The sequence below is a fragment of the Micromonas pusilla genome (genome assembly GCF_000151265.4).
Source record: "Micromonas pusilla CCMP1545 genomic scaffold MICPUCscaffold_8, whole genome shotgun sequence".
Taxonomy (NCBI): Eukaryota; Viridiplantae; Chlorophyta; class Mamiellophyceae; order Mamiellales; family Mamiellaceae; genus Micromonas; species Micromonas pusilla.
The window spans coordinates 104,909-115,858 of record NW_003315889.1 but is presented as its reverse complement, the minus strand read 5'-3'; the positions used below and the strand labels follow the sequence as shown (position 1 = coordinate 115,858).

Below are 10,950 nucleotides of genomic sequence, written 5' to 3'. Positions count from 1 at the left end.
AAAAATTCCCGTGACTCAACCTGCCAACAACTTTTCCCCGGCGACATCGTGGGTTATCGAGCGCGACGGCGCGGCCGGAAGACGCGCCGCGCCGCACACCACGCCGCGCACGCCCGCGTCGACATCGTCACAGAGAAGGAGCGATGCACGCCGTCGCTCAGTCCGCGATCGCGCGTCCCGCCGCGCGCGCGCGCGCGTCCGCGCGCGCCGCGAACGCGACGACATCGTCCCACGCGTTCGCTGCCGCCGCGCCGGCTCGAGCGAACGCCGCGCGCGCGCGCGCGACGGCATCGGCCGCGCGCGCGTCGCTCGACGCGCGATCGACGTCGTCGCGCGCGTCGTCGTTCACGTCGAACGCCTCGCTCGCGAACGCGCTCGCCTCGCGCGCGGTGAAGACCTCGCGCGGGCGCGTCGCCGTCGTCGCGAACGCGTCCGCCGCCGCCGGGTGCGCCCGCCATTCATCGCTTCAGCCTGCGCTTTTTACTATCGATCCCACCAGTGCCTCTCGGACGCGCTTTCTCATCCCGTCCGACGCGGCCTCGCGCGCGCGTCGCCGCGGCTCGCGTCGACGCCGCGGTCCGCATCGCGCGTCGTCGCGTCGCGAAGAGCGCGATACGAACGCGCGCGCGATGCGGACCGCGGAGACGGCGCGAGCCGCGCCGCCCCCCCGCGCGCGCGAACCCCCTAAAAGAATAATCCGTTCCCCGCTGGCACACCTCAGCAACTCGCAGAGGTGCCTGTTCTGACACACGCCGTCAAATCCAAATCGCCCCATCGTCTCTCCCCTCATCGTCGCAACAGGAACCCCGTGACGGCGTTTCTGAAGAAGAACCCCGCCGCGGAGACCGCCGCGTACTTCGCGCTGTGGTACTACCTCAACATCCAGTTCAACATCATCAACAAGCAGATCTACAACTACTTCCCGTACCCGTGGTTCGTCTCCGCGGTGCACCTCGCCGTGGGTTTGCTCATCATGACGTTTTTTTGGACGACGAGGCTCGTGAAATTCGAGACCCCGGACTCGGAGTTCATGAAGGACGTGACGTTGCCGAGCTTCCTGCACGCGTTCGGGCACTGCCTCACGAACGTATCGTTCGCCGCGGTCGCGGTGTCGTTCACGCACACGATCAAGACGCTCGAGCCGGTGTTCTCCGCGGCGGGTGCGTTTCTTTTAATTCTTTTATTTCTCTCCTTATTTCGTCGCTTTCGATCGCCGCCCGCGCGCGAAGAAGCCAAGCCTTTCTTTCTTCGACCTCCTCCGTCTTCTGACGCCTTTCTTAAACAACTCAACTCCACCCAACCCAGGCACGTACCTCGTCTCCGGTACGGTGTACGCGTGGCCCGTGTACGCGTCGCTCATCCCCGTCATCGGCGGCGTCGCGCTCGCGTCCGCGACGGAGCTGTCGTTCACGTGGCTCGGATTCTCGTGCGCGATGGCGAGCAACGTCGCGTTCTCCGCGCGCGCCATCTTCAGCAAGAAGCTCATGTCGCGCATGTCGCCGCTGAATCTGTACAATTTCGTCACGATCGTCTCGCTCATGTTTTGCATCCCGTTCGTGTTTATCTTCGAGGGGTCGACGATCATGGCCGGGATTCAATCCGCGGTCGCGCTCAAGGGCCAGAAGGAATTTATCATCGCCCTGCTCAAGTGCGGCGCGTTCTATCACTTGTACAACCAGGTGGCGTACCAAGCCCTCGGGAAGGTTGAGCCCGTGACGCACGCCGTCGGCAACGTCGGCAAACGCATCTTCGTCATCGGGTTCTCGATCATCGCCTTCGGGAACAAGATCTCGCCGCAGACCGCCGTGGGCAGCGCCATCGCCGTGTTAGGCGCCGGGTTGTACTCGTACGTGAAGAACAAGTACGCGGACCAGACGAAGCAGATCAAGTCTGACTGATGAGAGACTTGCCGAGTTCGAGTTGGTTGGTAGCGATGCGGTGCGATGGATGATGATGATGATGATGATGATGATGATGATTCCATAGAGCGGTGATGGATGCGACGACGTCTGGCGTCGGAACCCCCGGTAATACTTGTACGAGTTGGCGCGTCGCGAGAGGTTTTTTTTCGGCGCCCGGTCCGTCGGCTGGGCGGACGGGACGCGGTTTTGGCGGCCGTCGGCGTCGTCGACGTCGGTCGTGTTTTTTTTCAGTGGTTGGGAGAGCGACAAGCGGTCGAGTGATGAGTCTTTAATGACGAAGAGAGACAGACTTGTTGTACACGCCAGTCCCGTCCCGTCCCCCGTGACTGCTAAAAAAACACTCGACTCGACCGCCCCTCCGTCCCCCGTCGAACGAACGAACGAACGAACGAACGAACGAACGAACGTCGAATCACTCGAGCTTGCTCACGTCGGGCGGCCCCTTCGGATCGAAAAAGTACGACTCGCTCGGGTACTCCCGGTTCGCGTCCATGATGAGGTCGTACAATACCTTCAGGCACCACTGCCGGTTGTGCTCTCGGTTCCTCGACCGCGTGCACACGATGCGAATTATGTTGTGCCTCGGGTCGAACCTCCCCGCGGCGTCGCACACGTCTCTGATGTAATCCAACGCGTCGTCGCTCAGGCCCGTCTCCTTCTGCAAATCCTTCAGATGCACCCACAGCACGATCTTGCGGTTCTTCGGGTGGTCCATCCGACCCCCCGCGCTCTGCACCATCGTCGCCTCCCAGTTTAAGATCTGTTTCGACTCCTCCTCCGGCGTCATGAGCTGAGGGCCGTTCCATACGAGCGAACGTCGGGGTGGAGTTGAAAGGCGTCAGAAGCGGAGTTGAAAGGCGTCGAGGTGTGTCAGGATTGAAAGCGAGGGACCCTGGGCGGAGAGAGACGCCGGGAAGTAAAGTCCTTAAGGATCGGCGTTCACCACGCCGACGCGGTCGTACGGGGACCAGTGTGAAGGAGAACGCGCCATGTCGTTTTCGTAAATCTCGATGAACTCCTCGATGCTCACGTTCGGGTCCGCGCCGGGCTGATTCGCGAGCCAGAGCTCCTTCTGATGCTCCCAGTACACGCGGCACCACTCCCTGATGTCCTCCTCCGTGCTCGTGTCCGTGATCTTCGCGAACTCGCGCATGTTGTACAGCGCCCCGGATTTTGGTACGGTGTCCGGCGCCGCTTCGATGTCTCGCAAGATGCCCTCGTAGTTGCCCTTCTGCGCGCGGTTCAGCTTCTTCGAGCTCTTCCCTCTGAGCCAGCTCGGGACGAACGACGGCGCGAGCTCGTCCGGGGGCAGGTCGTCCGGGTCGATCCCGCCCGTGAGCGGGTCGCCCGGGTTTAGGGGATCGTTCGGGTAATTCGGATCGGGGTCCGGGTCCTCGTCGTGCGGCGTGCCGTCGGGGATCGCGTCGGGCGGCGGCTTCCTCTCCGTGGCCATCCCGCGCGCGCCGCGAGGCGGCTGATGCGGCGGCGGCGGCGGCGCGCGGCCGGAGATGGACGCGCCGAGCGACGCCGTCGATCGCGTCTGGTACGATCGCTCGTCGATTCGCGGCCTAACGCGATCATCGCTCGGCGTCGTCTCCGTCGGCGCGGATGAGAAGGAGGATCGGCCCGCGCCGTCCGCCGGGCCGCCGCGCGCGGTCGCCGCCGCGGAGGACGCGAACGAGCGCGACGATCGCGACGACGACGTCGCGCGCGCGTCGTCCCCTCCGGCGATCATCGCGGACGCGCAAAAGCACCGGTCCATCGAGCGCGCGCCGCCGCCGGTCGATGGTGACGCGATGCCGGTCGATGGTGACGCCAGGATTCGCCGTGTCATCGCGGCGGCGCCGTACGCGACGCGTCGCATCGCCATCGCCGACGGTCCGTCCGGTCGGACTACGCGCGATCGGTCGACGCGAGCGGCGCGCGCGGGCGTCCTTCGCTCTCGAGGAAGGCGAGCGCGGCGCGGGGGGTGCGCGGGTGGGTGCGCGCGTCGAGGCTCGCCTCAGCGCCCGCTCCTGTGGGACTCGGCGGAGGGGAGGACGGACGGTCGTCACGAGCGAGGTTTTCTTGAAGCGGGCGGCGCGGCAGGGCTGGACGCTGCCAGCTGTCGTCTCTCGTCGCGTCGCCACTTCCGACGACGCGCGCGATGCTCGCCGCCACGACCGTCGCCGCCGAGCCCCTCCGCGTCACCGCGCGCCCGCGCGTCGCCGCGCGCGCGGCGGCTCGCGCGCCCGCGACGACCGCGCTCTTCACCAAGACGAAGCCGCCGCCCGCGACGACGAAGAAGGCCAAGCCGCTCGGCAAGAAGAACGCGAACGATCGCGGGGGCGCGAAGAAAAAAATGTCGCAGGGCGAGAGCATGAAGGAGATGTCGTCGATCGTCGCGCAGGCGTTCGCGCTCGGCCTCGGCGTCCCCGTCGGCGTCGTCGCGCTCACGGAGGCGTCGAAGCAGCTCACCGCGGGCGCCGACGGCGCGGTCGCCTCCGGGGACCCCGGACTGTACTCGTTCATCGCCGCGTCCGTCGGGTTCGCGGGATGGTGGGGGGCCAAGTCGGCGGCGAGGGACGAGCTGAAGCGATCGCTGCTCGCGAAGGGGCTGGACGTGAGCACCGTGGACAACATCTCGGTGCTGAAGTGGGTCAAGTCGCAGGACGACATCGGCAAGGGGAAGCGCGCGATCGACGAGATTTACAAAGCGTACGAGACGGAGGCGAACCCGTGGTCGCCGTTCTTCAAGCCCGTCGGCGCGGTGCCGGACCGAAAGAAGAGGTGACGATGACGGATGTGTTTTTTTTTAGGCAAGTCGACGCGCCGCGGCGTAGGACGGGGTCACGGGAGAGCGAGCGAGCGTCTCGGTCGTCGTCGTTCGATGATGCTAATGGCTAAGGTGATTGCTGCTTTATTCGCTCGCTCGCGCGTTCGTCGGTCGTCGAGTCGTCCGTTCGCGCGCGCGTTCGTCCGCGTCGCCGCGCGGATGCGGATGCCGGGCGGGACGGATCGGATCGTCCGTGGATCGTCACTCACGTTAGATCCACCGTCGTCTGCGACCCGCCGTTCTCCGCGGCCACCTCCATCCTCGCGCGGACGCGCCGTCCGACCCCGCTGGACCTTCCCGTGGGCCCGCCGTCGCCGCCGCACGGCGTCGGGGATACGCCGTCCGTCAGGTCGATCGCGATGACGCCGCCCGCCGCCGCGCCGCCATTCCCGCCGCCACCCGGCGGAAGATTTTTCTTCTTCGACGCCGTCGTCGTCGTCGTCGCGCCGACCAAATCCACGTGCGTCACCTCCGGCGGGCGGTTCGCGCGCTCAGCCTTCTCCCTCGCCTCGCGCTCGCGCCGCGCCCGTCGTGCCGCGCGTATCGCGCCAACCTCCGCCCCGCCGTTCCCGTGCGCGCCGTCGAGCGCGTTGTTCAGTCCGCGCCACGGCGCGAAGTTTCCTCGCCCGCCGTCGCCGCGGCCGCGCGCGCCCTCCATCCCGTCGTCGAACATCCCCGCGGCGAGCATCGCGTTGAAGTCGTCGAGATCGAACTCCATCCCCACTCCCGCGGCGGGAGCGGGAACGGGAACGGGACCCCCCCTCGCGCGGCGCGCGGCGCGGTTATCGCGGCGATTCGGCGCGCCGCCGCCGCCGCCGCCGAAGAGCGCCTGAGGGCCATTCCATACGAGCGAATGTCGGGGTGGAGTTCAAAGGCGTCAGGTGGAGTTGAAAGGCGTCGAGGGCGGGGATTGAAACCGAGGGGTGGGAGGAGAGAGACGCCGGGAAAAGTCCTTAAGGATCGGCGTTCACCACGCGAACGGGGTCGTATGGGGACCAGTGTATAGAACGCGCCTGAATCGGATCGAAAAACGCGGCGGCCGCCAAGTTCGCCTGCTGCTGCTTCTTCTCGCGTTCCGCGATCGCCTTGTCCTCCTTCTTTTGCCAGTGGCGAAGCTCGCGGCTCGTGATCCCGAGGTCCGCCAGCTCCGTCTTGACGCCCTCTAAAATTTTACTCTGCGTCTCCCCGTCGTGTCTCTCCAGGTACAGCACCAAGTGCTTGCATCGCCGGCGTTTCTGCGACTCGTCGAACATCGCGCGCGTGCCGTACGTCGTGCCTTGCCCCGCGAGACCGCGCGCGCCGCCGCCGCCGCCGCCGCCGCCGCCCGCCGCCTTCTCCTTACTCTTCATCGCCTTCAGCGACGCCGCGCCCTCCGGGCACGATCCCACGTGCGCGTGCGCGTCTTTGCCGCAGTCCGCGAGACAGTACGCGCAAAACGCGGCGCGGCAGCGGCTGCAGTTGAGCGCGAAGCACCCTTCGAAGTCGACGAAGGCTTGCGTGCAACGCGGGCACGACAGCGTGAGAATCTTTTCGACGACGTGCTCGCGCGCGCCGCGGAGTCTCTCGCTCGCTTCCGCGGCGTTCCCCGCGCGCTGGCGCTCGAGCTCGACGCGCTGTTCCATCTCTTTGCGCATCTCTTCCGCCTGAGTGGAACGGAACGGAACGCGCGGGGGTGAGGGGAAGTCGCGCGCGTCAGGGGGACGGAGCGGATGGATTGATTCGCCGCGGATCTGACGACGAGAGAGACGACGGGCGTGAAAAAAGAGAGAGAGAGACGACGGGCGTTCTTCGAAGAAGGAGGGATCGCGCGTGGACGCGCCATCGCTTCCTCGCGTATCTTCTCTCGCGCTCTCAGGTACGCGGCGAACGCGTCGTTGCTGACGTTCTTCGCGATGTCCTTGTCCGCGAAGCACGTCGCGTTGCAGCGGTCCGCGCCTTTCATCGCGTCCGTGTTGAACGGGCAGAGGATCCGGCCCTCGCGCTTCTTGAGCTCCCCCAACGACTTCCCGCTCTCGCTCATGACGTACGCCTCGAAGCACTCGCCGCAGGTGTAGTGCGTCTCCGCGCACAGGATGCCGTCGCACACGGCGCCGTCGACGAAGCAAATCGTGCACGTCTGCGTGGAGGGAGGGGTGGGACGGGGGGACTTGAGAATATATTCGAAAGCGCGAGGGGTGCACACAAACGCGTCGAACGCGTCGCGTCGCGTCGCGTCGGGCGCGACGCGCGCGCGGGGTCGCGCGAGTCGCACCTTCTCCTTCGCCGACGGCATCGCGACGAGACGAACGCGCCGCGCCGCTGCCCCTCGCCTCGCGCGGCTGGCGCCCTCGACGGTGCCGTGAATAATGCCTCTGCCGACTCGGACGACGCGACGTGTTGACTGGCGCTGCGCTCGATCGCGACGACGACGAATGCGAATCTTCGTAAACGGAATGTCGAGAAAAAAGAGGCACTCCTCAAGCTAGGCCCTACGTCTACGCCTTCGCGGTCTCTCTCGCGACTACCGCGCCCCTACGCGAGCCCCCCCGCGAGGATATTGCTCGCCTCCTCCGCGCCCTTCCTCACGTACTCGCGCCCGCCGACGCCGCCGCCGCTCGGAAGTCCGCTCGTCAGATCCTTCGAGCGCAACGCCGCCCCGAGACTCGCGCGCAGAGCGGCGAGTTCCTCGCCGCCTCTCCCGCCGCCTCTTCCGCCGCCCCCTCCGGAGCCTCTCGCGGCGATCGTCTGAAACAGCGCGTGCACGTCCCCGCGCTTGGCCGCGGGCGCGGAGAGGATCGCCTGGAGGAGAAGCCGGTGGAACAGTTTCGAACGCGGCGACGAAGGAGTACCTCCTCGAGCGCCGAAACCGTCTCCGACGAAATCGCACGCCTGCGGGCGGGGTGATGCGATCGGCCGAGGGAAGACACGCGTCAGTTGAGCGGGAATGTGATTGGCAGGTATCATTCACGCGTGACAACGCGTGTGGTTCCCAGCGCGCGAAAGGAAAGAAGTCCTCAAGAAACGAAACGACGCGCGAGACGCGAACGGGGACGCGCGGGAAGCGGTCTGACTCGCCTTCAACGCGACGGGCGGGAGCGCGTTCCAGACCAACAACCCGGCGAAGAACCGCGCGAGGTTGGCGATCCTTCGAACGGACACCGGAGGCGGCGCGTCCCTCCCGCGGTCCTCGGCTATCTCCGAGGAGGAAGCCGCGGGCGAAATCTCGCGGATCTGGTCCCAGACGCACAGCTGCGTCGTCATCCGATGTTTCTTCACGCGTTCGCACAGCTTTCTCGCGAGGACTTCGTAGTACGGATTATACGCCTTCTCCTGGAGGCAGCACTCGAGGAGCACGCGAGGGATCTCGCGGTCTTGCTTATCCGCGAGAGGTAAGCGAAGGAGCCGGTCGAGCGCGTCCGCGTAGTCCTCGGCGCCGACGACGACGCAAAAAATCGCCCGCCGCGCCTCCGTGTTCATCCGCAACCCTCTCGCCTTGTTCAGCAGCTCCAGACCCTCAGGGTCGAGGGTCCATACAAAGCGACGTCGAGGTGGAGTTCAAAGGCGTCAGAAGCGGAGTTGAAAGGCGTCGAGGTGTGTCAGGATTGAATGATGCGAGGGACCCTGGGCGGAGAGAGACGCCGGGAAAAGTCCTTAAGGATCGGCGTTCACCACGCCGACGGGGTCGTATGGGGACCAGTGTATAGAACGCACCTCACTCTGCGACGCGGCGCGCGCGGCGTCGCCGGCGCCCTGGCCTCTTCGCGCGGCGAACCACGCGTCCGTGCCCGCAGCCTCGGGCAGCCACCACTGCCCTTTCCGCGTTTCCGCGCGCTGAAGTCGGTCGTACGCGAGCGCTCTGAGCGCGACGGCGGCGTCGCCGACGGCTGCGGACGACCGCAGCCACTTGCTCATCGCGGTCGGGAAGCCCCACTGGTCGTCTTCGGCGCCGCCGCCGCGCTCGCCGTTCGCGTTCGCGACGGGCGTCGTTTTCTTGTTGTTTTTCAGATCGACGACCATGTCGAGCATCAACCGCGCGCGACGCGTCAGCCCGCCCCCGCCCCCGCCCGCGGCGCCGTCGCCGCCAGCTGTACCGCCGGCGCCCGCCGCGGTTAACTCCGCGACGCGACCTTGCAGCGTCACGATGAACTCCTTCATCCCCGCGGGGTCCTCGTGCCTCAGCCTCGACCCCGCGGCGCGAAGAGTCCCGAGCATCAGCGTCGCGTCGAGCTCCGTGAGCGTCCGAGAGAGCTCTTTGAGCAGCCCGTACACCACCGCGGAAGGGAAGAGGCCGCACACGAAGAGCCGGGAAAAAACCGCGACGACGTTCGACGCCGCGCGCGCGCGGTCGTCCGCGCGCGCGACGCGGAGCGCGTCCACGAGCGCGGCGCCGAAGCGCGCGGCGATCTCCGGCCCGAGCTCGCCGGCGAGACCGGCGATGAACCCCGCGAGCGTGGCGGCGTAGCGTTCGGACGCTTTCGGTCCCTCGACGAGCGCTTTCATAATCTCCGTCGTCGCCGCGTCGCCGACCGCGCGCCTCGGGATGCTCCGATCGCCGCGCGCCAGCGACGCCGCCTCGGCGACGATCGCCGCGACGTTAGCTTCGCCCACGCGGTTCACGAGGCCGCGGAGCGCGCGAGCGGCGTCCGCGGCGGCTTTCGCGGCTTTCGCGTCCGCGGCGGCGGTTTTTTTTTCAGGGCCGTTCTATACAAGCGAACGTCGGGGTGGAGTTGAAAGGCGTCAGTTGGCGTTGAAAGGCGTCGAGGGCGTGTATTGAAACCGAGGTGTTGGCGCAGAGAGACGCCGGCAAAAGTCCTTAAGGATCGGCGTTCACCACGCGAACGCGGTCGTATGGGGACCAGTGTATAGAACGCACCTCATCCTCGCTCGCCCCCCCGGCGGCGGCGGTCGCCTCGAGCGCGGCGAGCGCGGCGGCGCGCTGCGCAGGCGGGACGTACTTGCCCGCCGCCGCCGCCGCCGCTCTCGGGGGGTTCTCTTCCTCGTCCTCTGCGACGTCCTCGTCCTCTTCCTCGCTCTCATCGTGCGAGTATTCGCCCTCGTCGTCCGATTCGGAGTCGACGTCGGGCCCCATCCCGAACGGATCGTCTTCGTCGTCGTCTTCGTCTTCGTCGTCGTCGTCCTCCTCTTCGTCCTCCTCGGCCATGGCGTCGCGCTTCGCCGCTCGCGCGCGTTTCTTCCCCGCGCTCTCCGCCGCTTCCCTCGCGGCGCGTTTCAGCGCCCCCTCGTCCCCCTTGCCGCCGTCGTCGTTCAGGAGTTCGAGCCCCGGGAGCGCGTCGAAGAAGAACCCCAGCCCGTCGTCCTCCGCGCCTTTCCTGCCCTTCAGCTTCTTCATCAGACGCTTCTGTTCCGCCTCGTCCGCGCGGTACGCCTCGAGACGCGCGCGGCCCATGCGGTCCTCCGCGCTGAGCTTGATTTTCTTCGGCGGAAGCTCGGTCGGCCGCTCGGCGGCGTCGGGTTTCGCGTTCGCGTTCTTCTTCTTCGAGAGCTTCGCCGTCGCTCGCGCGTCGTCGTCGTCGTCGTCGTCGCGGCTCGCGCGTCGCTTCTTCCCCGGCTTCGCGTCGCCGTTGTCGTCGTCGTCGCCGACGCCGCCGCGTTTCTTCTTCCCCGCGCCGCCGCCGCCGCCGCCGCCGCCGCCGCCGCGAATCTCGTCCGTCTTCTTCGCGCGCGCGCGCCGCTCGCTCCACTGCCTTCGACGCGCCTTCTCCTCCTCCTTCGCCCTCTTCCGCATCTGCTTCCTGTCGAGCGCGCTGTCGCGCCCGCCTCTGCCGCCGCCGCCGCCGCGCGTCCCTCCCGGGCCGTCCCTTCCCCCGGTGACGCTCCCCTCGAATCCGCTTCTCGTCGCGCTCTTCTCGCGATGACCGACGCCGCCGTCGGCGAGCTGCTCCGCCTCCTCGAGCTCGGTCGCGAGCGCGCGCGGGAGCGCGGGGCCGTTGTGCTTCGCCTTGCCGCCCCTGCCGCCGCGGCCTCCGCGGCCTCCGCCGCCGCGGCCTCGACCGCGGCCGCGGCCGCCTCCGAAGCGACCCATCGCGGCGTCGTCAGCAATGGCCGTCGCGTCTCGGAAAGGACGAAGATTTTTAGACATCAGATTATTGGCGTGATATTCAGACGTTCGTTTATTCTCTCGTGCCGCGTTCGTTACTCGTTCCTCGCGCTTGCTCTTCGCACGCTTTGCGTCGGCGCGGGGCGTCGTCCTTCGTTCCGTTCCGCGCGCGTTTC

General features: G+C 67.1%; 7 protein-coding genes across 7 annotated transcripts; 2 read left to right on the top strand and 5 right to left on the bottom strand.

The window, feature by feature from the left end:
- The first annotated feature begins 106 nt into the window (after positions 1-106).
- Positions 107-2,219, top strand: MICPUCDRAFT_27793 (Drug/Metabolite transporter superfamily). The gene is made up of 3 exons (XM_003060508.1): positions 107-445; positions 802-1,160; positions 1,306-2,219. The coding sequence occupies exons 1-3, from the start codon at positions 144-146 to the stop codon at positions 1,896-1,898; spliced, it is 1,254 nt and encodes a 417-aa protein (XP_003060554.1). The 5' UTR covers positions 107-143; the 3' UTR covers positions 1,899-2,219.
- A 115-nt stretch (positions 2,220-2,334) lies between these two features.
- Positions 2,335-2,751, bottom strand: MICPUCDRAFT_59870 (uncharacterized protein; the record flags this gene model as incomplete). The annotated part of the gene is made up of 1 exon (XM_003060219.1): positions 2,335-2,751. The coding sequence occupies exon 1, from the start codon at positions 2,707-2,709 to the stop codon at positions 2,335-2,337; it is 375 nt and encodes a 124-aa protein (XP_003060265.1). The 5' UTR covers positions 2,710-2,751.
- A 96-nt stretch (positions 2,752-2,847) lies between these two features.
- MICPUCDRAFT_40794 (uncharacterized protein) lies at positions 2,848-3,792 on the bottom strand (the record flags this gene model as incomplete). Its single annotated transcript, XM_003060218.1, has 1 exon — positions 2,848-3,792. The coding sequence occupies one exon, from the start codon at positions 3,790-3,792 to the stop codon at positions 2,848-2,850; it is 945 nt and encodes a 314-aa protein (XP_003060264.1).
- A 276-nt stretch (positions 3,793-4,068) lies between these two features.
- Positions 4,069-4,695, top strand: MICPUCDRAFT_59868 (uncharacterized protein; the record flags this gene model as incomplete). Its single annotated transcript, XM_003060507.1, has 1 exon — positions 4,069-4,695. One exon carries the CDS (start codon positions 4,069-4,071, stop codon positions 4,693-4,695), a length of 627 nt encoding a protein of 208 aa, XP_003060553.1.
- A 247-nt stretch (positions 4,696-4,942) lies between these two features.
- On the bottom strand, positions 4,943-5,455 carry MICPUCDRAFT_59867 (uncharacterized protein; the record flags this gene model as incomplete). Its single annotated transcript, XM_003060217.1, has 1 exon — positions 4,943-5,455. One exon carries the CDS (start codon positions 5,453-5,455, stop codon positions 4,943-4,945), a length of 513 nt encoding a protein of 170 aa, XP_003060263.1.
- A 235-nt stretch (positions 5,456-5,690) lies between these two features.
- MICPUCDRAFT_68871 (uncharacterized protein) lies at positions 5,691-7,009 on the bottom strand (the record flags this gene model as incomplete). Its single annotated transcript, XM_003060216.1, has 2 exons — positions 5,691-6,380; positions 6,557-7,009. 2 exons carry the CDS (start codon positions 7,007-7,009, stop codon positions 5,691-5,693), a joined length of 1,143 nt encoding a protein of 380 aa, XP_003060262.1.
- Positions 7,010-7,680: 671 nt separating this feature from the next.
- Positions 7,681-10,759, bottom strand: MICPUCDRAFT_59865 (uncharacterized protein; the record flags this gene model as incomplete). The annotated part of the gene is made up of 3 exons (XM_003060215.1): positions 7,681-8,229; positions 8,428-9,417; positions 9,590-10,759. 3 exons carry the CDS (start codon positions 10,757-10,759, stop codon positions 7,681-7,683), a joined length of 2,709 nt encoding a protein of 902 aa, XP_003060261.1.
- Between the last annotated feature and the right edge of the window lie 191 nt (positions 10,760-10,950).

Excerpts from the sequence above, each read along its gene's own strand:
- MICPUCDRAFT_27793 (XM_003060508.1), top strand. The coding sequence starts at position 144 with ATGCACGCCGTCGCTCAGTCCGCGATCGCGCGTCCCGCCGCGCGCGCG. Across the intron at positions 446-801 it reads AACGCGTCCGCCGCCGCCGG|GAACCCCGTGACGGCGTTTC; the intron begins GTGCGCCCGCCA and ends TCGTCGCAACAG. Across the intron at positions 1,161-1,305 it reads GCCGGTGTTCTCCGCGGCGG|GCACGTACCTCGTCTCCGGT; the intron begins GTGCGTTTCTTT and ends CACCCAACCCAG.